Raw genomic sequence first — 24,561 nt, forward strand, 5'->3', positions numbered from 1 at the left:
TAAACTCCATCACGTGCTTCACACATTCCCATGAAAACGATTTCTGTCCCCCGAGTTTTCCTCAGGCCAAATAATCCAAGTTCTTCCTCACAGGACACGATTTCAACCTCCCACACCCACATCTTTGCTCTCTGACCATGCTCCAGTTTGTGTACAACCTTCTAAAAATGAGGTGCTCAGAGAGGAAACCATGAGTGATAAGATGTGACAGCTGGACAGGGGTGGCAGAGTCCTGCTCATCTGAGACATCCTGATTCTACTAAAAGAGAAGAAGCCTGCGTGGTGTTTTTGGGCAGCCACATCACACTGCTATCTCATATGGGCTTACTTTGTTTAAAGATGGTGCTGTCAAGTCTTGTTTCCTCCATCCTGTACTTACGGTGTCTGGAATTTCAATGCAATATTTTATATACTTTTAACGTTATGTTAATCTCTAAAATGTTTCACCTCTTCCTACCTGATGCATCTTTTAGATTCTATTCTGTCATCTACCATATTAACTTCCCCTTCCTTTTATTTTCTCTCTCAAGTCAGAAAATGTGATCATCATGACCTTGATTCTTCTCAACTCTAAGCAGGCCAAGGGTTGAAATAAATAAATATGTTTTAATTTAAGGAAACCCACTGGAAAAGGAATACAGAAGCACAAATTCTAACTGAAAATCTGTACTCAAATTTCAGCAGACTTTCTTTTTGGCAAAAATCATTTTAGAGTGAAGTTAAAGTAGTCAGATCAGTCTTGGAAAAAACCAAATTGACAATAGAATGTGAAATTTGAGTAATTATGTTAGTAGAAAATATACATTTTTATGTACTATGCACTGAGGTAGAGAAAGAAAAATTGCATAACATTTTTTTGTTTCCCAACTCAGAAATTCTGAATATTTGTGGATAATAACACAAAGGTGCTCTCCACAATTAATTACTGACATACTTCTGCACACACTCAGGTCTTAAGTGAGGGTTTTACACAATAATTCATGGGACTGGATAATGGGTACATCACAATTTCCTTCCATTTGCCAACGATGCTTCTGCAGCAAATTTTTTATGGTCTCTTTGCCTTCCTCATTATTCTCTATCCTCTCTCTTCTGTGCTCTTCAACTTTCCTCCATGTCAGCATAAGATTTAGGTCCTTCAGAGAGATCTTAATGTTTAGATCCCTGCTCCACCAACCAGTAGCTGAGGGACATTGAAGAAGTGACTTCACCATTCTGAGTCTCAGCTTTTCTGTTAAGTGAGGACATTAAATATAAATCTTGCAGATCAGGTGAGAGGATGTTTGTGAAAGCATCCTCTTTCACATCCATGAGCAGGAACTGGTCATCGATAAGACATGAGCGCTAAAGGGAGGAGTCAAGATGACCTTGAGATTTTCAGCTTCAAGAAACAAAGTCCTTGCCATTAACAACAATGAAATTAAAAAGACCAAACAGACCATATAATAAGATCATTTCAACAAGTCTTTGCTCCTATTATTACGTTCATCTAAAATGCACTTCTCTTCTCTTGGAGTATTCAGAACTAACAAGTTTCAGTCTTTGCTCCTGACCACCCAAGAAAGAAGTGTCTGCTTCCCCTAAACTCGGTTAGCACTTATCTCATCTCCTTCAGCATTTCTTGTACACAGCTTTTGACCACTGCGTTTCTTGCAGTGTATCTAAATTCCTCAGTCACGCTATGCAGTTGACAGCAGAGGGGACACTGCCTTATAATTCTTTGTTTCCCCACAGTAGTTTCCTTCGGGAATTTGCATGTGATACAAAAAACCTGCTAATATACTGACTTTGCCTTCCCTGAAGGATCATTAGACTTGTTTATTAGTTACATTATTAATGTCGCCATTGTGTGATGGATCCACTTGAGGAAGAAAGAGTACAATTTAGACATTCCTGTCATCATAACAATATCTTCCTAACAAAAGGAATAAGAAAGAGAAAATACTCTCTGATAAAGATTTTAAAGCTAATTTAGTGATATCAGGTGATTGATTATTCTTCAATAATTTTAAGACTTTGATGTATAAATTTTGAAAATAATTATAATTGCCATTATTTAAAATATGCCAAATAACATCAATACTAAATTATTCCTCACTAAATCCACAAAATGACTAATAGTGTGTTAGTGAATTAACAGAAAAGTTAATGGAGAAGCATCAAAATACATTCTCCTCGCAGTAATAACTTGAACACTTAAGTAGTCCTATGGATGCCTATACACATAAACTGAAAAAACAGACATATGCAGTAGAGAATTTAAGAAAAAGATAAGAAAAATTTTAAGATAGGAACATTATATAAAGAAAACTAATGAGATAGAAACATTTGCATGAATATAAACAGTAGTTAGGAAGAGCTGAAATATTTTCAAAAACGTAATGATGAATTTAATGGTACATTGGCTTTAGTAAAAATGGATAGCTGTGAAAAACTTTTAGCGTTTTATAATCAAACACATAGAGTTGGCTATCTCATCCCTTTTTGCCAAACATATCACATGAGTTTCTCTGAAAGTACCCACAGATAAGACAATAACAATTTCCAGCTACTCGGGGGTGTAATCTGCTAATTTATGTCAACAGACACTTCAGCTTTAACTTTACATCAGTGTTTAACACAGCAAATCCCATTATTTATTTATACCCTTTATAGTCAGAGACAATCATTATTCATTAAAAATTTCCAGGGAACGATGCAGACAGAATTGTTGAAACACATAAAAAAATTTCAGGATAGACAATGCAAAAATATGACTTGGTGACAAACCTTTAAAAACACCTGGCTCTGCCTTCATATAAATGACAACTGTGCATAGTTTATCATACTTTGGGGACAAGCATTAAAACTGTCTTCAACAATGTAGAATCAGAGCATGTCTTGCTAACGAGCAGGAGCGTTTTTAGACTTTTCAGTGATTACAGATTAGACAAAAACTTTCACCGAGCTTTCCATTTGCTGTCCTGAGGAATATCATATGACTAGCTGATAAAACAAAGCAATATTAAAAAGTCTATATTTATTTCAAATCTTGCAAAAGAGAAATATAAAAATACCCTGCAGTATCGTCAACTTTCTGCTTCTGGACAACTTACAATTATACCATGAGCATGTGTGTAATTAACAGCCTATGTAGGAAGACATGGAAGATACAGGGGAAGAGGGTAATTAAATACAGTGGCACCAAGAGGTAAAAGTACATTTTGTTGCCAGATTCTTACACCAATTAAGTACCTTTTAGAAAATAACGTTTTGTTCTGAAATGACCTTCCCAAGAACAATGTCAGCTGGCACAAAGTTGACTCAGGATGGTATGATGGTCTGTTCTCATTAAACAATGTCAATAATAGCATGTATCAGATGAAGACCAGCTATACCTTTGAATGTCAGAATTAATTCATCATCAAAAAGAAACAAAAGAGAAGTAAGTTAAACTACAAACAAGAACCCGCTAAAAAGATCAAGTGAAAATATATCCCAAACAAGAAAAATATTTGAGACACCACTCAGTGAAATGTGTTTGATTTGCTTATTTAATATATATACATAGTAATTTCAAAAAAAAATCAAAACTAGAAAATATCCTGAGAGGTTCAGGGCATCCTCTTCTGTAAAGCAATGGATCTGAAATATAGACTATCACCAATGTCAGTTGTTTCTTGGCTTTTTTTTTTTTTTAAGAAAAGAAGAAATACTTATAACATGTAATCCATATTTTGGAGAGGGGGGACAACTCAGAAACCCCAAAACTAAACCAAAATTCCTCCCAAGAAAATTAAACCATATGTATAACTTGGTTAAAGGAAAAGCAATATATTTAAATATTAAATATTTTTAAAATACAAGTTTACAGAAGGTGCTTATTCAGTTCTCAAAGAAAAGAATAAAGATTTACAATAACAAGCTTCCTAATGTAAAAGTATTTGATTTGTAGAAATTTAATTGAAGCAAAGCTCTTCAGAAATAAATCTATTAAAGAAAATAAGGTTCACTCGGGTTTATAGCCAACTTACCTCTTTTTGCTTTTGATGTCAAGTAGTGCATAAAAAGAGAAAAAAATTTATGTTTAACTGATTCTACTGTCATAATGGCTTATTCCATAAATACCTACTCGGAGTAAATGACTCTAGTATACTTTTTTTGTTTGTTTGTTTTTTGTTTTCACAGGATCCTATGAATAGAGGTGGAGCTGGGACTGCCTGGAAAGCCAGAAATAGGTATTTAACATGAACTAAGCAGCATCCATATAGGGTACCTCTTCCTACTCTAAATTTCAGTTCTTATGACCCAAACTGATCATAGACTGATTTTCCATTGCTAGTAAGACAAAGTCTTAAGTGCAATGAAGAATTGGGAGGTAAGGCTCAGTTTAGAGCAAAAATGTAGTTGATGAACAGCATCAGAGCAGCAAAAAAGTCCTTAACATGAGGAAAGTATACCTTCTTCAGCTAAAAAAAGTACGAATTTTATATCCACCAAAAGCAGGTTTAATTAAAATGACTGTCCTGCTCTAAATCATTATCTTGCAAAGTAAATGTATATATTTTCATATAAAATTTTAAATCATATAAATGCAAATATTTGAAGTTATATTAGTTTCTTTTAAATAATTATTTTAAGAGTAACAATCTAATCTAGTCCAACTCTCGAGAACATTCACTGACAACTGCGGTCACATTGACAGGCCCAGCTCAAGAAGCAGTCCCCAAAAAGGAGACTTGATTTGTGAACTGGGCACACTAAACTGACATAAAAATAATGTATACACCAAAAAAAACACACACAAAAAAAACCCATAAAGAAAGGAAGGAAGGAAGGAAGGGAGGGAGGGGGGGAGGGAGGGAGAAGATCTCTAGAGTCCAGTAATGAGCATAGGCAAAACAAACTTGGCTTTTACATATACAGTTCACAAAAACTTTAAATTTGTGATATGGAGAGTATATCAATGACTTTTTTTTTGGCTGAGAGGTGACAATGGAATTAATGGTTATATGACATCTTTATGACTTTACTTTTGTAGTAAACAATAGAAAGCAATAAAGTCAACCATTTTGAGTCGTGCTTTTTTTTTTTCCTCTCATATCTTTCAGGCATAATACACTGGGAAACAGCCAAGAAAGTCAAACAAGCATCAACAGATGACTAAAGAGAAGGATGTGTGGAAGAAGTGACACACAGTTGTGCAAGAAGAAAACAAGAGGGTGGCAGGGTGCTTCATTGTTGTGTAATGAGTACAGTGCGCCGTGAATCTTTCTGGTTGATTAGCTGTCTAGGTTCAATGCCTAGGTCACTTTAAGTAGTCTAGGTATAAGTGTAAGGAACTACATTTTCACTACATAATTGAAAACAAAGGAATAGGAAGTAGCAAGCATAGGCTTTCTGTGAGCATCAGAATTACTCATCATTGGCACCATGCTCCCAGCCAGAACTCGGCTGCTCCTTCAGACCCTGCCCAACTCGCTAACAGCCCAGGAGAGCCACTGAAGCCAGGTTTAGCGTGTACAAAGGCCACCCCCAAACTGTTAATATGCCTCAGAAGAGTCTGGTTGGCTGCCATGTTGATGGGTACCAGAGAAGCATTTCTCAATTAAATCAGTGGCCCCCATATCCAGTGTAATGATATAGGTATACTTTTAGAAATGGAATCTCATCGGTTTGGCGAAGGAAAGCAAAGTATTAGCACACTGAAAGAATTCAGCGTGAATTCTGGAGCTCCACTCTTTCCTGACTTGTATAGTCAGTTTATAACACATAGACACTTTAAATTGTCCAAAAAAAAGTTTGCTCTGTTTATTAGATAATGGGAATTTTACATTTTCTGGATGGAAAACTATACTATACGGTGCTGAGATATTTTAATATATTTACTTACAAGTGTATTTAGAAACATGGATTGTACACAATGAACTCCAGTCCCAGTCATGGAGAGAATAATTTGTATTCGTTGAATCAGAAAGACTCAGAGTTGAGAGAGCTCCTTCAGTATTCCTTCACTATAGCTGTCCACATGTCCTTATAAATGTAGAGGAGAGCCTACAGTTGTTAACCTAAAGATTGGCTTCCCCAAGAATCTATTGTGGCTTTTTAAATTATGTTTTTCTTAGTATTCCTTGTAGATAAAAGACATCCCTTTGAAAGCTGCAGTTTGAATATAACATCCCAGGGAATGCTTATAATCAGAGCATTTTTATAATAGAGGTCGTTATGTAGTTATAGTGAGGACAAACAGTAGAATTCAATAGATTAGTGCCAGCAAGTTGGATTAAATAGTGAGGAGTATAGCATAGCTGATGGCCATTTCCCCTGGAATACAATGAGGGAGAGCCCCCATCACAACAGAGTACTAAACCTCTTCTTTGCAAGGGGAAGCTTTGGGATCTGAAGGCTGGGCCATGCCAATGACAGACGGTTGTCCCACCTTACTCCCTGGCACAAAGGATACCAAAGAAGCTAAGGGTTAAGTGCTGTAGGTAAGTAATTGACTGCAGTTTGGTGGAATAAAGGCTGTTCTCTGACTTGAGGGTGGGGAGCATGAACAGGTAGAAGGTGGTGAGATAACATGCAATTTTAAAATTCAGTGTTCGGACTAGTTTGTCTTTTGGTGGCAGAGATTGGTCACTTCAGTGAGTCTGAATCAGAAGCTATGATCTAGGTGCCTGGGGCTTCCCTGGTGGCAGTGGTTGAGCGTCCACCTGCCGATGCAGGGGACACAGGTTCGTGCCCAGGTCCAGGAAGATCCCACATGCTGCAGAGTGGCTGGGCCCGTGAGCCATGGCCGCTGAGCCTGCACATCCGGAGCCTGTGCTCCGCAATGGGAGAGGCCACAGCAGTGAGAGGCCCAAGTACCTCAAAAAAACCAAAAAAAACAAACAAAAAAACCCCAAGATCTAGGTGCCTGACTCTTTTGAGTTTTCTACCTGCCTTTTGATACTTTTTAGTGAGCCAGAAGTATCATTTGGGCAGGGTCAAGGGAGGAAGGTAGTTATTGCCTGCAACATCCTGCGCCTTCTGTGTGTCTCAGCCCACCTGTGCCTCCCCATCATCCCTCCAGACTCAGCCCCCTTCTAGAGGCCTCTCTCTTCACCACATGGGTGGACCCTGGTGGACACAAGCATGATGTGATCACTTTTGCCCTAAATATGTAACAATTAAGAACATCAAATAAGTATATTTTCTTTCACTTAATGGATATATTAGAGAAAGATTGTAGTTTTTTTCCTTGAGGATTTTAATTTAAAAATTTTAATTTCCATGGGTTTATTAAAATTTTAATAAAACTTAAAAGACTTCAAAGCATAGGTATACTAAAAGAGTTATATGACATAGTTATATTAAAAGAGTCAACATGGATTGAAAATATAATCTAATTTAATAAGCACATTACTGCTGCAGTGTTGGTTTTCATGTTGATCCCTCAGTAATTAAATAATTCCATCATTTTATCATAGTTTATTGTGCTTACAGTGCTCAGGTTTTGAATATGAAATCTTTTAAGAAAGTGTAAGTTCTGGATAGTTTACCTGACAGAGGAGGGAGTAGAAGACAAACCCAAAAATAAAACAAAACAAAGATGCTGATAGAACCTTGGTCATTAAATGTTCCATGAATCATTGCATTATTTATTGAGTGGCTCCAATCTGTACCATGGAATGGTTTACTTAGCATTGTCTTTATCTTTTCTTTTATCCTGGAAATGGGAAAACACACAGAACCCACCTTGGAATAGTCTGATGTGTTTTCAGTCTATATATGGTGTCATTAAACTCTGCCATTTAAAATTGGCAGGATGCATTGTAAACATTTTCCAGGCTCTCCCTGCTTTGAATAAATAACACAGACTTTTTACAAGCTTGATTACACCAACTAAAAAAAAAACATTAAGTTGTTTTATTATTTTAAGAATATATAAGAAATATGGTTTCCTAGGATATCTAAACAATAGGAATTAAATTCTTTTTTTTTGTTTGTTTGTTTTTCTTTGCGGTACGCGGGCCTCTCACTGTTGTGGCCTCTCCCGTTGCGGAGCACAGGCTTCGGACACGCAGGCCCAGTGGCCATGGCTCACCGGCCTAGCCACTCTGCGGCATGTGGGATCTTCCCGGACCGGGGCACGAACCCGCGTCCCCTGCATCGGCAGGAGGACTCTCAACCACTGTGCCACCAGGGAAGCCCAGAATTAAATTCTTATACTGGCAAGGAGACCTAGTAAACAAATAAAGGAGATGTATAGAGAAAGGTATACAAACATTTAATATGTATCTATAATATTTAAAAGAATATTGCTACCAAAGACAGACGAAGCAGAATCAATTTGTAATAGCAAACATTTGGTTTGATGTTTCATTTTAAAAGAAAACCTAAACATGTGTCACCTTAAATCTTATTTTAAAATTAGATGTTAATGATTAGATTTCTGTGCAGAAATTATATCCAGTTAAAACCATTGGTAAGCTACCAGCCGAATCTGGCTATTGGGCACTTGCAATATAGCTAGTTCAGATTGAGACGTGCTGTCAGCGCAAAATACACACTGAATTTCAAAGACTAAGAAGAACAGATGCAAAATCTCATTAATAATCGCTTCTACTGATTGCACGTTGCAATCATAACATTATGGACATGTTGTGTTAAATAAAATGTATTATTAAAATTAAGTTTATCTGTTTCTTTTTACTTTTTCTCATATGGCTACTAGATTATTTAAAATTACACATGTGGCTCATATCATCTTTCTATTGACTAGCTTTGGTCTAGATGGTAAAACATTCTTATAGCTGTCATTTTATTGTTTGACAAGATATATGTCAATTCTGCACATAAAGACATTTCAAGCTTTCTTAAAGTGTTCAAGTATATCTTCTTTCTCCTCCAAACGTCTAGTTAAAAATAAACAAAAATATGAATATTAATATAAAAAGGAAAAAAAAAGCCAAGATATATTAAGTGACAAAAAAATAGCATGCATAATGATGTTTGTGGCTGTGCCAGTGTTACTGTTAATACATATATAAATACATATATGTGACTATATATGCATATGTTTATATATATTTGCTTGTATATGTACAGAGTATTTCTGAAAGGATACCCAAGTTTGCCCGGGCACAGTTGTGGCAGGGAGAACTACTTTCTATTTGTATACCCTTCTGTACCTTTTGAATTTTGAACAATCATTATCTATCGAAAAATATACTTAAAAACTATAAGTATACTTATTACTTTCTCTTATTCCTTTTTAGATGCATATATAATCATATATGCTTAAAAAGGAATAAGAGGGCTTCCCTGGTGGCGCACTGGTTAAGAATCCGCCTGCCAATGCAGGGGATAAGGGTTTGAGCCCTGGTCTGGGAAGATCCCACATGCTGCGGAGCAACTAAACCCGTGTGCCACAACTACTGAGCCTGTTGTCTAGAGCCCACGAGCCACAGCTATTGAAGCCTGCACGCCTAGAGTCTGTGCTCCCCAACAAGAGAAGCCACCACAATGAGAAGCTCGTGCACCACAACGAAGAGTAGCCTCCACTCGCCACAACTGGAGAAAGCCCACGCACAGCAATGAAGACCCAACACAGCCAAAAACAAACAAACAAACAAACAAATAAATAAATAAAATTATTTTAAAAAAAAAGAATAAGAGAAAGTAATAAGTAAGGAAAGCCTATATATTTATATGCAACATTTTGGTCTGTATTACATGGGTTCATAAATTTTGCCCTCTAAAGTGAATATTTTCAGGGGAATTCTCTGCAAGTCCAAGGGTTAGGGCTCCATGCTTCCACTGCAGGGGGCACAGGTTTGATCCCGGTTGGGGAACTAAGGTCCCACAAGCCGCGGGGCATGGCCAAAGAAAAGTGAATATTTTCTTATAATTGCCTTGATTTTTAGGCATAATATATTAAAACAACCAAACAAAGAAACTTCAAATGATACATATGCTGCCTATATTAAATAGTAAGAGAAATGACTAACTCATTTGAAAATTTTCCAAATGCAATTGTTATATATAGATTTTATTACATCATCTACTTTAAACTACATCTGAAATGCACTATAATTCTGTATATCGGAAGAACTATATATAGAGATGATAAACCACAATAAAGCTGTATATTTTGAGATACTGTAGAAAATTTGGACTAATTACCAATTATCCAACAAACTGAGGGCCTACTATGTGCCAGGTACAGTGTAAGATCCTGGAGATTAAAAGAGGTAAGGTTTCTGCCCAAAAGCTTACAGACTCATAGAGAAATCTGATTTTAAGACAAACTGTGACTGTACTGTCTGTAGTGAGGAGTAGAGATCGAAGCGGCTAATTCTACCCAGTGGAGACAAGGGATCAGAAAACTCTTTATAATTTTTGTGCATTTATGCACACGATGGTAAAACTGGTATATATGAGACATCTAGCTTAAAACCTTTGCAAAAGAAAACAAGGAAGGGAAAAAAGTCTTAAAATTCCAAAATATTTTTATATGAAACTAGGTATCTGGATGAAAATCAAAACACTCGTCTAAACTGGAGGACATTTGATATTTATCTAAACAAAGCAAATATGGAGCTATTTGAAAAAAATGAGATAAATTCCTGTATTTCTCAGTTTTCAGTTAGGTATCTGTCATTACAGAGATGGACAGAATCTAAAGAAGAAGTATAGCTCCTCAGATGACATTCTTCACACATTCCAACTCAAGATCATTCTATACTAAAAGACTTCCTGTAAAAATGGAATTGCTACTTGAAGAAACACTGAAAGAATTGAAACAAAATTTAAGGGTGTTGCACATTTCCACTGTAAAATGAATCAGAGCTAACCCAGTAGAAGAGAAAAGTACTCTTGCAGCATACATGATTCACTAAAATTTGGAAATTTGAACAAATTTTTGATTGCATATTACACTGGGGCAAGACAGAAAAATGTATTTTTAAACATGTGGTTGGTAATTTTGTGAATTAGTATTTTTGAATTAACTTTTGTTTTAGCAGATTCCAAACTAAGGGCAACATGCTCTAGCATGAGAAAATGCTCAAGCCTTCCTCTGCCGGGGAAAAGTCTGTAGAAGCTATGTTAAAAGCAAATACAACCCTAAACGATTACACGTTTCAACAGAATGCTGTTCACTCCTACTATTTCAAGAATTGAATCTTGTGGAAAAAGAAAGTATGTGGGGAAGTGGAACACACAAAAATGGAGAAGCCTCTATAGGAAAAAACACACTTTAGGCAAAAAACCACTGAGGCTGTTAGTTCAGGAAGTCAGCTCAATTAGCATTCACCGAGCTCCTTCCACAGACCAACCACGGGAGGATGAAGAAGCACAGGCAGTTAGAGCAGGACGTATGTACACAGGACACGCTGGCTTTTGCGTAGAGCTGAACTTCTTTGATTTCAAACACTTGTAAACATTCATATTCCTCACAGTTTTGATTCCGAATCTCCACCACCTCTCATTTCACGTTTCATTAGACTCTGTAGTTGCTTCTTTGCGTCAGGTGTTACTGTAAGCAGTTAGGGGCAGGGGGTTCCAGGAGAAAGAGAACCAGGCATGGCTTTCTTGACCTAAGAGAAGCCATTTTTGCCCTAAACCATTTTATGATCTAAGCCTGGCCTTGAACAGTTCTCGATAATCTTAAGGGAACAAAAGAATGCAGAAACATTGCCTGTTATCAGGCAAGAGAAGTAACAATAGCAAACATAATATATCAGTTGTAAAAACTCCCAGTTTTGCTTCAATGGTAAAGATTAGCCTGAAGTGCTCAACCACCAGATCAACTGGAACCTAAGGGACGATGATGTTGACCTTTTCTGACCCTCCTGACTCCAATCAACTAAAGCTTGGACTCAACCAAGCCCCTTCATGAATATGCTTGTTGTTAAAACTTCCCCAATTTTGCTGTTTGGGGAGACACTGCTCTGGGAAAGATCCCTGGTGTTTTCCTTACTTGCAGCAAGTAATAAATCCTTCCTTCTCCCAGTCTTTGGCTTGGTTGTGTCTTTTGGCTGGACACCCACCAAGAGGTGAACCCAGTTTTTCGGGTAACATTACCTACATCTAATCCACTCTCCACCTCGCTGTCAGGGTGATCTTATATACTAAAAATCTGCTCCTCTTCTTAAAACTGTTACCTGTGCCCTTGGAATAAAGTCTGCTCTCACTAACCTGGCCCTCTGTTTTCAAGTCCCTGCCTGTCTTTCCAGTGTCATTTTCCATCACTCCCAAGTCCTGCTCCAGTTCCCAGCCCCAAGCTCATGGCCTTTGTGCAAGCTGACCTCCTTTCCTATAAGGCTTTTCTCATTACCCACACCTGCACCCCTGCCTGTAACAGGGAAGAGCTATATCGGACTCCATATTGGATCTGTTTCTTTGACTTTAACCTTTGCTTTTCATTGCTTTTGTTATTATAATCATACATAATGGTCTGCCTCAGGGAACCCTGCGCCTCTGCCCGAATGTTAAATTTCAGCTCACAAGGAGACAATCTGACCCTGCCCACCTGTGAATGGCTGCAGAAAAGAAGAAATTTTGCAAGACAAATGGCCTTTTTACTTTACTTCCTCACCTCCTTCCCCTCTCTGTTCTATAAAAGAAACTGGCATCCAGTCCCCGTTAAGACGGTTTTCTGGGGACCCTAGTCTGCCATCTTCTTGGCCTGCCAGCTTTCCGAGTAAGGTCGTTATTCCTTGCCTCAACACCTCGTCTCCCAATTTTTTGGCCTGTCGTGTAGTGAGCAGAGCAAGCAGAGCGAGCTTGGACTCAGTAACAAATTTGGCTTAGCCAGCCAGGAGCCTTGCTGCTCGTGGCTAGCCGGCCCTGGTCAGGGAATATTGGGGCAAGGTCCTAGCAGCTGCCGGGACCATTTGTCCTGAGGATCTTTCCTTCAAAACTCCCTGAAACAGCACTGGTTACCCCAGCGTTTGGCAGACGAAGCAAGGAACCGACAAGCTTCTATAAGTTGACAGGCTCGATTTTGGAGGGTAAGTCGCTCTGGCGTGCACACTGGGAATATATTACCTCCCTCAATTGGGGTTTTTCCTTTATGGGACAAGCCAATCTGTTTGGTTGGGGTACCCTGTTGGAGAGGGAATTGTCATTGGATAATTTTGGGAACCTGTTTGTTGGGTTTGGTTTTGGTTTTGTGTGCATCAGTGTTGGAATTTGTGCCTTTTGTGTTTTGGTGTTATCAAACTTATAAAAATGGGAAATACTCCATCTATCCCAAAGGAGAGCCCTTTGGGGCATATATTAGATAACTGGGTAAAACACAGCCGTGAGCCTATGACTAAGAAAGACATACACACTATTGTAATAGGGTGTGGACCCAATATATGTTAGGATCAGAAGAGCGATGGCCCCTGAATGGCTCACTCAGTTATTATACGATCTCGCAGTATATGTTCTTTTGTTTTGCAAAAGAACAGGGAAAAGAGATGAGATTCCATATGTAGAAGAATTTATGCTATTGCATCAGGAGGAAAAGGAGTCAGAGGACTGCCACCTTCTGGTGCAGCGATCCCAAAGGGGAACCTGTTCTACAAGAGGAAGAGGGAGAAAATGAGAGTGGGGACATGGTACTCCAAAACCTAAACCCTCCTCTGGCTCATACAGCTTCCCCACTGGCCAAGCAGGCTGCACCAGCAGTTGTTCCAACTGCCCCCATGTCACCAACATATTCACTGCCTCCTGTTTCCCTTACCCATAGGGATCGAATAAAATTTTTTGTGTTAACACCCAAGGCACAGGGACCTGGTTTAGTATCACCATCTAAGACCCAACAGGGCACCCAATTTGGACCGGTAGTCACTTCCACAGAAGGGCAATTTCCCTTGTGCTGACATCCTGTAAGTGGCCAGGGTACTCCCTTAGACTTGAGGCGTCTGATTCTAATTTCCCCTGAGGAGCCCCGGATAACTTTGACAGTGGCGAGCAAGTTGGTTGACTTTCTAATAGATACGGGTGCCACATATTCTGTGGTAAACACCAAGGTGGCACAGAAAACATCTCAGTCTATCTGGGTCATGGGAGTTTCTGGAGAGGTACAAAACCATTCGTTCTTAAACGTCTAGAATGCCAACGGGGGGACCTCACCCTGAAACATAGCTTCTTATATATGCCAGAGTGTCCAATACCCCTTTGGGGTTGCCTTTGTAAATTAAATGCTCAAGTAACTTTTTCGCCAGAACAGCCTGACATCAGGGTCCCACTGGAGCAAGCTTTAAGCCTACAAATGGTGCCCCTGGAAACCCCAGAGAAGGAAAAAAAGTCATCCTAGGAGAAACTTGCCTGTATCTTTGAGATGCAAATGTCCTATTTGGTCTTCTCAGGAACCCTCATCTCGGCCATCATTTTAAAATGCAAATTTTGAAAAGAGGGTAAAGTAATTTAGAAATTGACTTGTCAAGGATAAATAGAAATCCTAAGTGTCTTTTAAGATTTAGCCATCTAGACAAGGGAGCTTGATTTGTTCCATCTGCCAGAAACCCAACTTTGATCCAAACTCTCGTAAACTGATGGGTTTTACAAGGCTGTACCTGACTCAGGGCTGAAATTGTTTTTTTTTTTTTTTTTTTCTTTTGCGGTACGTGGGCCTCACGGGCCCAGCCACTCCGCGGCATGTGGGATCTTCGCGGACCAGGGCACAAACCCGTGTCCCCTGCATCGGCAGGCGGACTCTCAACCACTGTGCCACCAGGGAAGCCCAGGGCTGAAATTTTGAAATGAGAACCATGAGGTCTCTCTGTTTGTGTGTGTCTTTGTCTTTGGATAACATTGCTGAGGTTAACTTGTAAATAAGCTCTATTTAATTGGCTTAAAGAAAAGTAAGCGCTTACAAATCAAACAATTCTAAATACAAGAGAAATTAAGCTCAGTGAATTTCAGGTTCATGTGAACTGAGAAATATTCAGTATTAAATTAATACCTGATATTATTGTTTAAGTTTATTGATCTAATTAATGTAGACATGTCTTTAGATCATCAACATTAAGTATAATACTTTCACTGCACCTAGGTTTAATAGAAGTTAAATGAAATCTTATTATATCTGTTGCAAATTTGTCAGCAAGAAAAATAACTTGATATGATGAAACTTTAAAGTAAATGTAACGAGATAAGAGCTTTTAGGTAAACTCTATAAGAATATTTATGTTCTAAAAATAATCTAAGATAGTCTCTCCAGGTTTTGGTAACTATTACTTGCCTCTTGGTTTTCAATAGAAATTAAGGTTTTTAAGAGTCAGGGATTCTAATTTATATTTAAAGCTACTGAAAATAATAAAACATTTCAGTATGGTAGAATGTGTTTTCAGTTAAGGTATGAGGAATGGAATTACATTTTACTGAGAAAGTTTTATATATGGTCAGGATTAACTAAATTTATTAATTTATTTATAAATTTATTTATTTGTTTATTTTTGGCTCTGTTGGGTTTTCATTGCTGTGCGTGGGCTTCCTCTAGTTGCGGTGAGCGGGGCCTACTCTTCATTGCGGTGCGTGGGTTTCTCATTGTGGTGGCTTCTCTTGTTGTGGAGCACAGGCTCTAGGCGCATGGGCTTCAGTAGTTGTGGCATGTGGGTTTAGTAGTTGTGGCACACGGGCTCTAGAGCGCAGACTCAGTAGTTGTGGTGCACGGTCTTGTAAGGTCAGCTGGCCCGAGGCAGGTGCTGCAAACAAATTGACCCGGTTGCATCAGCCCGGGGACTTTCAGCCTTCCCGCTCTTGAGAGGGACGGAACTAACGGTCCTACAGCTGATGCAACTAGTGTCCGATATTGCCACGGCACCCGAAGAAAACCCGCCAAATGAGGACTAATCTACACCAAGAACGATCTGCCCCACCCTTTCCTTTCTACCCCCTATAAATCCCACCCAAGCCCCCAACCGGGTGCGACTTCTCTGGCTCCTGCCCTTTGGACCAGCGAACCTCGCCCGGGAGCGTTCCCAAATAAAGCTAATTTAAAGCTCTTCGTTTCACGGTGCCATCCTTTACGGCCAGGACTTACACCTGCTAATTACATTGTATTCCAATCTTTTTTTTAAAATTTATTTTATTTGTTTATTTTTGGCTCTGTTGGGTATTCGTTGCGACTAGCGGGCTTTCTCTAGTTGGGGTGAGCGGGGCCTACTCTGCATTGCGGTGCGCGGGCTTCTCATTGTGGTGGCTTCTCTTGTTGTGGAGCACAGGTTCTAGGCGCATGGGCTTCAGTAGTTGTGGCATGTGGGCTTAGTAGTTGTGGCACGCGGGCTCTAGAGCGCAGACTCAGTAGTTGTGGCATATGGGCTTAGCTGCTCCACAGCATGTGGGATCTTCCCCGACCAGGGCTCGAACCCGTGTCCCCTGCCTTGGCAGGCAGATTCATAACCACTGCGCCACCATCGAAGCCCGTATTCCAATCTTTAACCAGGCTACTTTAAGTTTTGTTCTGATGTTTTTACAAAATGAAGATTTTCAAGAAGACTCATAAAAAGGAACTTTTTAACAATTAGTTTCTGATAGCCTTTAGATAATATCACTGGACTGGGTAACAAATGACAAACCTAATGGAAAAACCTGATTACTTCATCCAGATCAACAGGAATTAATTACATGGGACTGAATGTAAATATGATTTATAACTTTATGACTTTGGAAAATATACTGGCTTTAATCTTTGTTTTTCAGAAAAAAACCTTTTCTCTTATGCTATGACCTACAACAAGTTGATAAAGTATGCCTTTGTAAACAAAGATGAAACATTTATCTTTTTCTCTCTACCTGGTTGATCCCACCAGTAGCATATGCTTGTCTCAAAGATTAAGCTGTGCATACATGGCCAGTACAGTGAATCTGCAAATGGCTCATTAAATCAGTTATGGTTCCTTTGGTCGCTAATTCTTGCAACTGGATTACAACTAGTTATACTAGTCATTGTTTTAATGTGTTCTTTGTTTCCAAATTGTTTGTGCCTCCCTGCTGCACTATGTCTTTGTCAGTGTTACCAGCTGCATTTACTTATATCCTGTCTACTTTATAAGATTGCTGTCTCTTACAGTACCCAGTGTGTAACCAGTCCTCCAACAAAACCTCTATGGCTAAACATCTTGAGGAAATAGATCACATTTATAACATAAAATAATTATAGGGCTTCCCTGGTGGCGCAGTGGTTGGGAGTCCGCCTGCCGATGCAAGGGACGCGGGTTCGTGCCCTGGTCCGGGAAGATCCCACATGCCACGGAGCAGCTGGGCCCGTGAGCCTTGGCCACTGGGCCTGCGCGTCTGGAGCCTGTGCTCCGCAACGGGAGAGGCCGCCTCAGTGAGAGGCCCGCGTACAGCAAAATAATTAATAATAATAATAATAATAATAATAATAATAATAATAGTGTGCTTCTAGGTATGGGTAGAAGCAACAAGGGAAAATGTCTCCTGGATTATAATTAGACAGAGGATCTGGAGAATCTTTAATTATCAATATGGTCTAATCCAAAAATTAGCACCTGGAGTGGCATGTCAAGAATTTTCGCCTGATCTGGGATGAGCCTCCCAGCGCTGTGGGACAAAAGTTGATCATGAAATGTCTCCCAAATATTGGTCAAATTTCTGACGAAGAGGGGAGGATCTGAGAAACGGCATCAGTGATTGAAGCCCTCCAACGTGAGCCAGTGAGCCCTGAGGAAACTCAGGAAGGAGAAGAATACCTGCCATCTAGCAGCCATCAGACTACAGCCACTCCCTATGGTGAGCCCTGAGGAAACTCAGAATGTGAAAATACAGGATACAGGCCCCAGATAGCCGAGGCACATATCAAAGGAATGATTTCAGTGAGCCCAGACTCTTGCATCTTCCCATACATAGAAAAGCCCTCAATTCCTTAAAGACAAATTTCAACATTCGAAACAACTGGCACCTATGGTGGACATTCCCAGAAAGATCCATGTGACGAGACACAGCAAGAAACAGTTAGAATGGTCATCGCCCCTTTCCCACAAGATTATGGAATGGACATTGACAGTGGGGAAATGTAACAGGGAAGAGCGAAATCGGACTCCATGATGGATCTTTCTTTGACTTTAAACTTTGCCTTTCATTGCTTTTGTTATTATAATCATGCATAATGGCCTGCCTCAGGGAACCCTACCCCTCTGCCTGAAAGTTAAAGTGCCTTTGTTCAGCTCATAGGAAGACAATCTGACCCTGCCCACCTGCGAATGGCTGCAGGAAAGAAGAAATTAACACATCCCTCCTATTTTGCAAGATATATGTTCTTTTTACTTCCTCACCTCCTCCCCCTCTCTGTTCTATAAAAGAAACTGGTATCCAGACCCCGATAAGATGGTTTTTTGGGAACCCTAGTCTGCCATCTTCTCGGTCTGCCGGCTTTCCGAATAAAATCGTTATTCCTTGCCTCAACACCTCATCTCCTGATATACTGGCCTGTCGTGCGGCAAGCAGAGCGAACTTGGACTCGGTAACATACCTTCTGCCTATTAAGGTCTATAGTTACCTATCATGACCGGTGCTTGCATTTCTTTTGCGAGGATTTCCTCACCACTCCACCTCTTCTATTTACCAGGAACATTTATTAATATCATTACTTATTTGCCTATCTACTTCCCCTTAAAGGAGAGAACAGAGGTGATGTTTTACTTGAATATCATTACATTACACCAAAAGCCAAAAAAAGTACCTGACACAATATATTTTGTTAAATTTTGACGAATGAGTAAATGAGTTAATGCAAGAAATGTGGTTTTGTTACTTATTTAAGAACATAGGCTTTGCAATATAACAAACACAAATACATGTTTACTGTCTGAATATACGAAAATGTAAAGACAATTTTCACTAATGAACGTGTTTGTATCTATTACTAAAGGGGTGACTACATACTAAGGTTAATACATTTATGAGCTGCTTTAAAAATCGTTAAGATCTAAAATATAGAAAATTTTCAGATTTCAAAACAATACCATTCTTTCACATTAGTTCAGTAACGGTTTCAGAGAAAGAGAAGGAGCGAGGAAAAGAGAGCTAGGGAGGGACAGTGGAATTGAAATGATAATGGGGAAGCAGAACATTCAAGAGAAAAAGCTCTTACATGGAAAGCACAGGCTCACGAGGAGCAAATTGCTTAGGCTATTACTTCAAGAAGGGAGTTCAAACTTGCTTTTTCAAGTTTCAGATTTCTTGTTTATCCTGTTGCGATATTGTGATTTATAAGAAATGTATATTTGGTCTTCGTCCAGGATTCCTGACCCCTAGCTCCCCAAACCCTTGGAATTTCTTAAGCGCTGAGAATGACAAAAGTGTCTCTTGTTGTGTTAATGAGATGACTTTAGGACCCCAGCTAAGGGCGGAGGCTGGTTGCCGGGAGAACCAACCACAGAATTAGAGAGTTGGAACTTTCAGTTGCAACCCCTGACCTTCCGGGGAGAGGCTGAAGGTTGAATCAATCACCCAGCGGCCAACAATTTAATCAAACTCATGCTTCTTTACTGAAGCCTCCATATAAATCTGAAAGGACAGGGTTCACAGAGCTTCTGGGTTGGTGAACACACGGAGACTGGGGGAGAGTGTCGCCCTAGGAGAGCAGGCAAAAAATGCTGTGTGCCTATCCCCATTCCTTGCCCTCCACATCTCTTCTGTCTGGCTCTTCCTGAGTTACATCCTTTTATACTAAACTTGTGATCAAGGAAGTAGCAAATTAATTGAACCTGAAGAGCGGGTCATGGAAACCTCTAATTTATAGCCAGTAGTTCAGAAGTAAGGTAACAACCTGGACTTTGGACTGGCGCCTGGAGTCCAAGGAGGGGTCGTGGGAAGCCCAATCTATTGCGGTGGGTCAGAAACACAGGTAATGACCCGGGCTTGCAACTGGTGTATGAAGTGGGGGGTGGGGCAGTCTTGTAGGACTCAGTCCTCAACCCGTGGAATCTGATGCCATCTCCGGGTAGATAGTGTCAGAATTGAGTTGAATCATAGGGCACCCAGCTGGTGTCAAAGAATTGCTCGGTGTGGGGAAGCACCCCCCCACCCCCCATGTTGCACTTGGGTCCCTAATTCACTTGTACAAATGATGCATTTAGGTCTTTACTACAAAAATAACATCTCTGGCCTATGAACTGCATAGATTCCTTTCACATATTCTGGTAGACTGATTTAAATTGTTGATTAAATTGTAAGTTTTTATTATGTAGGCCTAGGTAGAGAAGGCATTGAGATACAATGTTGGCTACAAAATAACCACTGATATTATGAAGATATACTATCTGCTGACTGATTGCAAACTTGCTGATATCAGAAGGGCCCCTTTTGATTCAAGTTCATCAAAGCTAGTAGGTACATGGGGGAGGACGCTGGAGTTTGTATGCTAGATGAGGATAAAGTCAAGAACAAGAAAGTCAGCAAGCCGTGGCTGGAAACTGGGATTTCAGGGGCTGAGGTAGCAGAGACAGAGCCATAGCCAGAATTTTCCTCCACAAGGTTTTAGTAATATTGGAAATCAATCAGTACAATGTACTAACAAATTAGCACAAAACATTCTACTAATTTTGAAAATCAATGCCCTATCCTAGAATTGATTTTCCAGAAATTGAGAAATTCTGCCTTGAAGAAGATGTGGTTTCTGCTTACCATCTCATAGAAGTGAAATCTATTTGAAAATATTCCTTATATATGGTAAATAATATTTTATATTCTGTTTATGTAACTGTTTTAAAAGTTAAATGAGATTTATACCTCTTCCAATTCCTCAACCAAAGGATCCAAAACAAATTAAACTAATATCATTTCTATTGATTTAATTACTTCAATGATCCACAATAGAAAACAACCTATATATCTGCTGATTAGAATAATTAAAATCACCTAAAAAGATAAATTAAAAATATATTTTTGAAAACAATGCCTATCAAAAAACATTCTGATAAATTAACAGGAAATTGTCCTTTTAAAGTGATGAATATATATTGTTACCAGCAAGTAAATGTATAATAATAACATATTAAACTCATAGAACCTATTATTTCCCATGGCTTTAAGATATTTCTTGCATAGGACATAGGACTGGATATATATACAGCATATTTTCCCTTCCTCAGCTTAATGAAAACATTTTATATAGTAAAAGCGTCAAATAATGTTTAATATGTTTTATACAATATAGTTCAGCCTAGGAAAAATAATATATTGTCAATAGTGCAAATATTTTTAGAAGCTACAACTTGGTGTAGATGGCTAATCAGTTTCTATAGTAATTCATTTAACCAGAACCTTTTAGAAAATGTTGCTGGGTTGATTTAAGAATTTATTAACGATTAATCTGATTGGTTCCATGATATCCAGTTAAAAATTCTTCAGGCTATAATAACAGCTTTACTTCCTTCCTGCTTTTATTATTTTAACTTCAAATAAATGGTTAAAAATATAAGGTTTATCAATATGCTAAGTTGTCATTAAAATGATTTTCTGGCCTAATGACGATTCTGAATTCCACATTATTTCTCTCTCTAATCTTGTATATAGCAATCATTTCTAAGGCCTATGGCATTTTCTCATTATTCAAAACTAAAGAATTTAAGACCACATAATAGTATTCTCATTCATGTATGCTGACTAGCCTTAGAGTTGCAAGATGTGTACAGTGTCTATAAAGTTGTAGAAAGAGTCAGAATGTGTGAAAATGTCGGACTTTTAGTACATGATATGCCCTTTTTGACAGCACATCAAAATGGAGCAAAAAACATAAAGATGTTCATACTTTAACCCAGTGATCTCACTTTTGAGAAGAAAATGAAATAGATGAGAAGTTGAATGCATGCTATTCCTAACAGCATCTTATAACAAATAATGGAAAACCATCTCAGTGGCTAACGAGAGGAAGTAGTGATTAATGCAATAACAATATCTGAAATAGAATCTATGATACAACCTTTAAAAATAAAAATAAGACTAGGCAGTAACATAGAAAAGTTTATGATATCTGTTAGTGGTTTCCACAATGTAATGACAATGATGTAAAATAGATATTAATGTAAACATGCATCAAATAGTCATACATCAAATGAAAATAGTTATTAATATTTATTATTAGTTTTAATCTTACTGATATACACTTTTAAAATTAAAATACAATAGGGTTACTTATTAATCACAGAATTTCTTTTCTAAGTTCTAGAAGATAGTGCTACTAAGTCCAGTTGGAACACAAAAAGACCTGTGGGTTTTATTTAAGTTAGGTGTCCTGACGAATCAAGACCATTTTGGTGACTCACGGATACTTCCAAAGGGGTCTAAAAGAAGAGGAAAAGAGTTATGAAAGGAGGATCATCCAGGAGAGTTGTTGCCTTTTGTTTTAGGTGTACATTTTGGCTGTTAAGGCTCTTCTAACTCCTTATCACTACCTATGTCCTCAAACATTCTTAGAATGTTTAACTTCTGCTATAAATTTCCACACCATATCTTTTAATCCCGATCAGATAAGGAATCTGAATCAGATAAGGAAATCAGACTTATGAATCAGATAAGGAAAGTACAGTATTAGAGATCCAAAGGCTGAGGTTTCCAAAAAGGAATTAAGGTAAAATTGAAGTAAATTAAAAAAATTCTGTGGCAAAGGTGGCAAACTCAAAGGTTACAGTAGGGGCCGGAAGATAACAGAAACAAGTGCAGCAGGCTGGATATAAGGAATTGGGAGCGAGGGGCCCTATGGTAAACTGCAGTTTGCCCTGTTTAAAAGCAGCAGGCACTACATAGATCCGACAGGTTGCTGACATGCATGAATGCACACTTAGGGCTGCCAGATATTCAGAATCCTTCAAGGGAGCCCAGAAATACAGGTGTTCAGGTGAAATCTCCTGAGTTTCTAACTGTTGACAACTAACTAGAATTAGTTTTAATTTTTCATTCCCTGCAATAGCCTAATAACAGCTGCCTTTGGGCTTATTTTGTTTCACAGAATTCCTGTGTACCACCTCTGACCTATAGTTAGCAATGCAGGCAGGGATTTCCCAAAAAGATGATCTTTATCTGCCAGGAGTCACATTTTCAATTGAGGCCTTTCATAGAAAAAATAAAAAATATTAAAAAAAGAAAAAAGAAAAATGCTAAACAGTGAAGCTAAAGTAAGTTGTGAGCATGCTGGTAAGCACAAATCAATAAGGGCTTACAAACTATAAGAACATTACGCTAAGACCTTAAATGTTCCTGAGGAGCAAAACCTTAGAGGATTTTACTTTTACATTCTCTATAACTGAGGAGACATTCTGAGTCACTACAAAAGGAGATCAGCCCAAAAGGCTTTTTATAAAGATGGCTCCCTTTACTGAAATTACATTAAAAATGATCAGAAGAAAATGACAAAATTTGACCAAGACGGAATTGCTATGAGCTACCAAACTGCAAATAGGACCTGACTGTGTGTGTCCTGTGTTGTGCCTGTTGCTAGTTTCCCTTCAGCTATCCCATTCCTTCCAACTCTCATTTTCCATCCTTGGCTGTTAAAAGGAGGTCGCTGGAGACTCCTAAGAAATGATTGTGTGGCTGAGTAAAGAAGGAAACCGAAAGAGAGGTATAAAGGCATTTTTACTTTAACCGTAGGAATTTACCGTCATTAAAGTTAGACTCTGCGGATGGGTGGGAGTGAGTGGCTGGAAGGAAGGGGAGAGCTGTCTATTCAACTCATCATTTGCATCACATGCACCCAAGGAAAAAATGTTTACCTGGTGGAGCCACGGTTAACCTTTTTTCCTTGCTGAGCCGGTGCCCTTGGATGAATTCACTCATGGAAGGGGGGCCCTTCAGAAGAAATGACTCTGTGGAGGTGGGATCAGGGGGAACTCTTAATAAATTCTGTAGGTAGGAAGCCCCTGAAGTCCTGGGACGGCTCTGATCACAAAGGGAAGGTGAAAATTGTCTTGCAGGAGATCCAAGAAAATACATATAGGAAACAAAAAAGTTTTACTTTAATTACCTTTCAAAGCCTCACCAGTGACAACATTATTTATATTGGCATTTAAAATCTTTTAACAAGTAAATCAAGATTTTCACTAAATGTTTAGTTTCCATACCAGGATACAACCCTACTTGGAAACTGTACTGGATACTGGAAAAGAGATTTATTATAGTTAGTCAGTTTGAACCACAAATAGAAAATATTTATATTGTTTGATTCTTAACTGAAAACTCCTAAAATAAAAACTTTACTATTAACTGAAAATACAGGGTAAGTAATTCAACATCCAGGACTCTGGAAAAAGGTCATAAAATCAAGCCATTAAAAACCATACAAGTGACTTTTGAACAATATTCACACACCAAATGAAAAAGCACAAAAACCTGCTTTTAAGAAAAAGACTATACATATTCCATTCTATTTGACCTAAATAGAGACATCTCCTTTCAGTCAGTCATCAGTTTTCGGAATACGGACAAAAGTTCCCCTAAGAGAACACATTCATATCCTTGCCTCGTTAGAGAGAAGCTGGTAAATAGCACCATTGCCATTAAAACTATCACCCATGTAAAACATAGCTTCATTCTTAATATTGACCTTTTTGTCTACCAATTTTTAGGTTGGAGGTAAGGGAG

At 38.6% G+C, this 24,561-nt stretch overlaps 1 protein-coding gene across 4 annotated transcripts in view; it reads right to left on the reverse strand.

The window, feature by feature from the left end:
* Positions 1-24,561, reverse strand: part of BICD1 (BICD cargo adaptor 1) — a gene marked incomplete at its 3' end in the record, with an annotated part of 209,904 nt that overhangs the window by 8,688 nt on the left and 176,655 nt on the right. The window contains exon 8 of one of the 4 annotated variants that reach the window (XM_082634775.1): positions 23,694-23,887. The exons of 1 other annotated variant lie outside the window; for it this stretch is intronic. In XM_082634775.1, coding sequence (XP_082490901.1) covers positions 23,694-23,887 — 194 coding nt within the window. Of the gene's footprint in view, positions 1-23,664; positions 23,888-24,561 lie in introns of those variants that run through there. 2 more of the 4 variants (XM_082634776.1, XM_082634774.1) reach the window with 2 other exon arrangements.

Source organism: Mesoplodon mirus (genome assembly GCF_964341445.2).
Source record: "Mesoplodon mirus genome assembly, chromosome: 11".
Lineage (NCBI taxonomy): Eukaryota > Metazoa > Chordata > Mammalia > Artiodactyla > Ziphiidae > Mesoplodon > Mesoplodon mirus.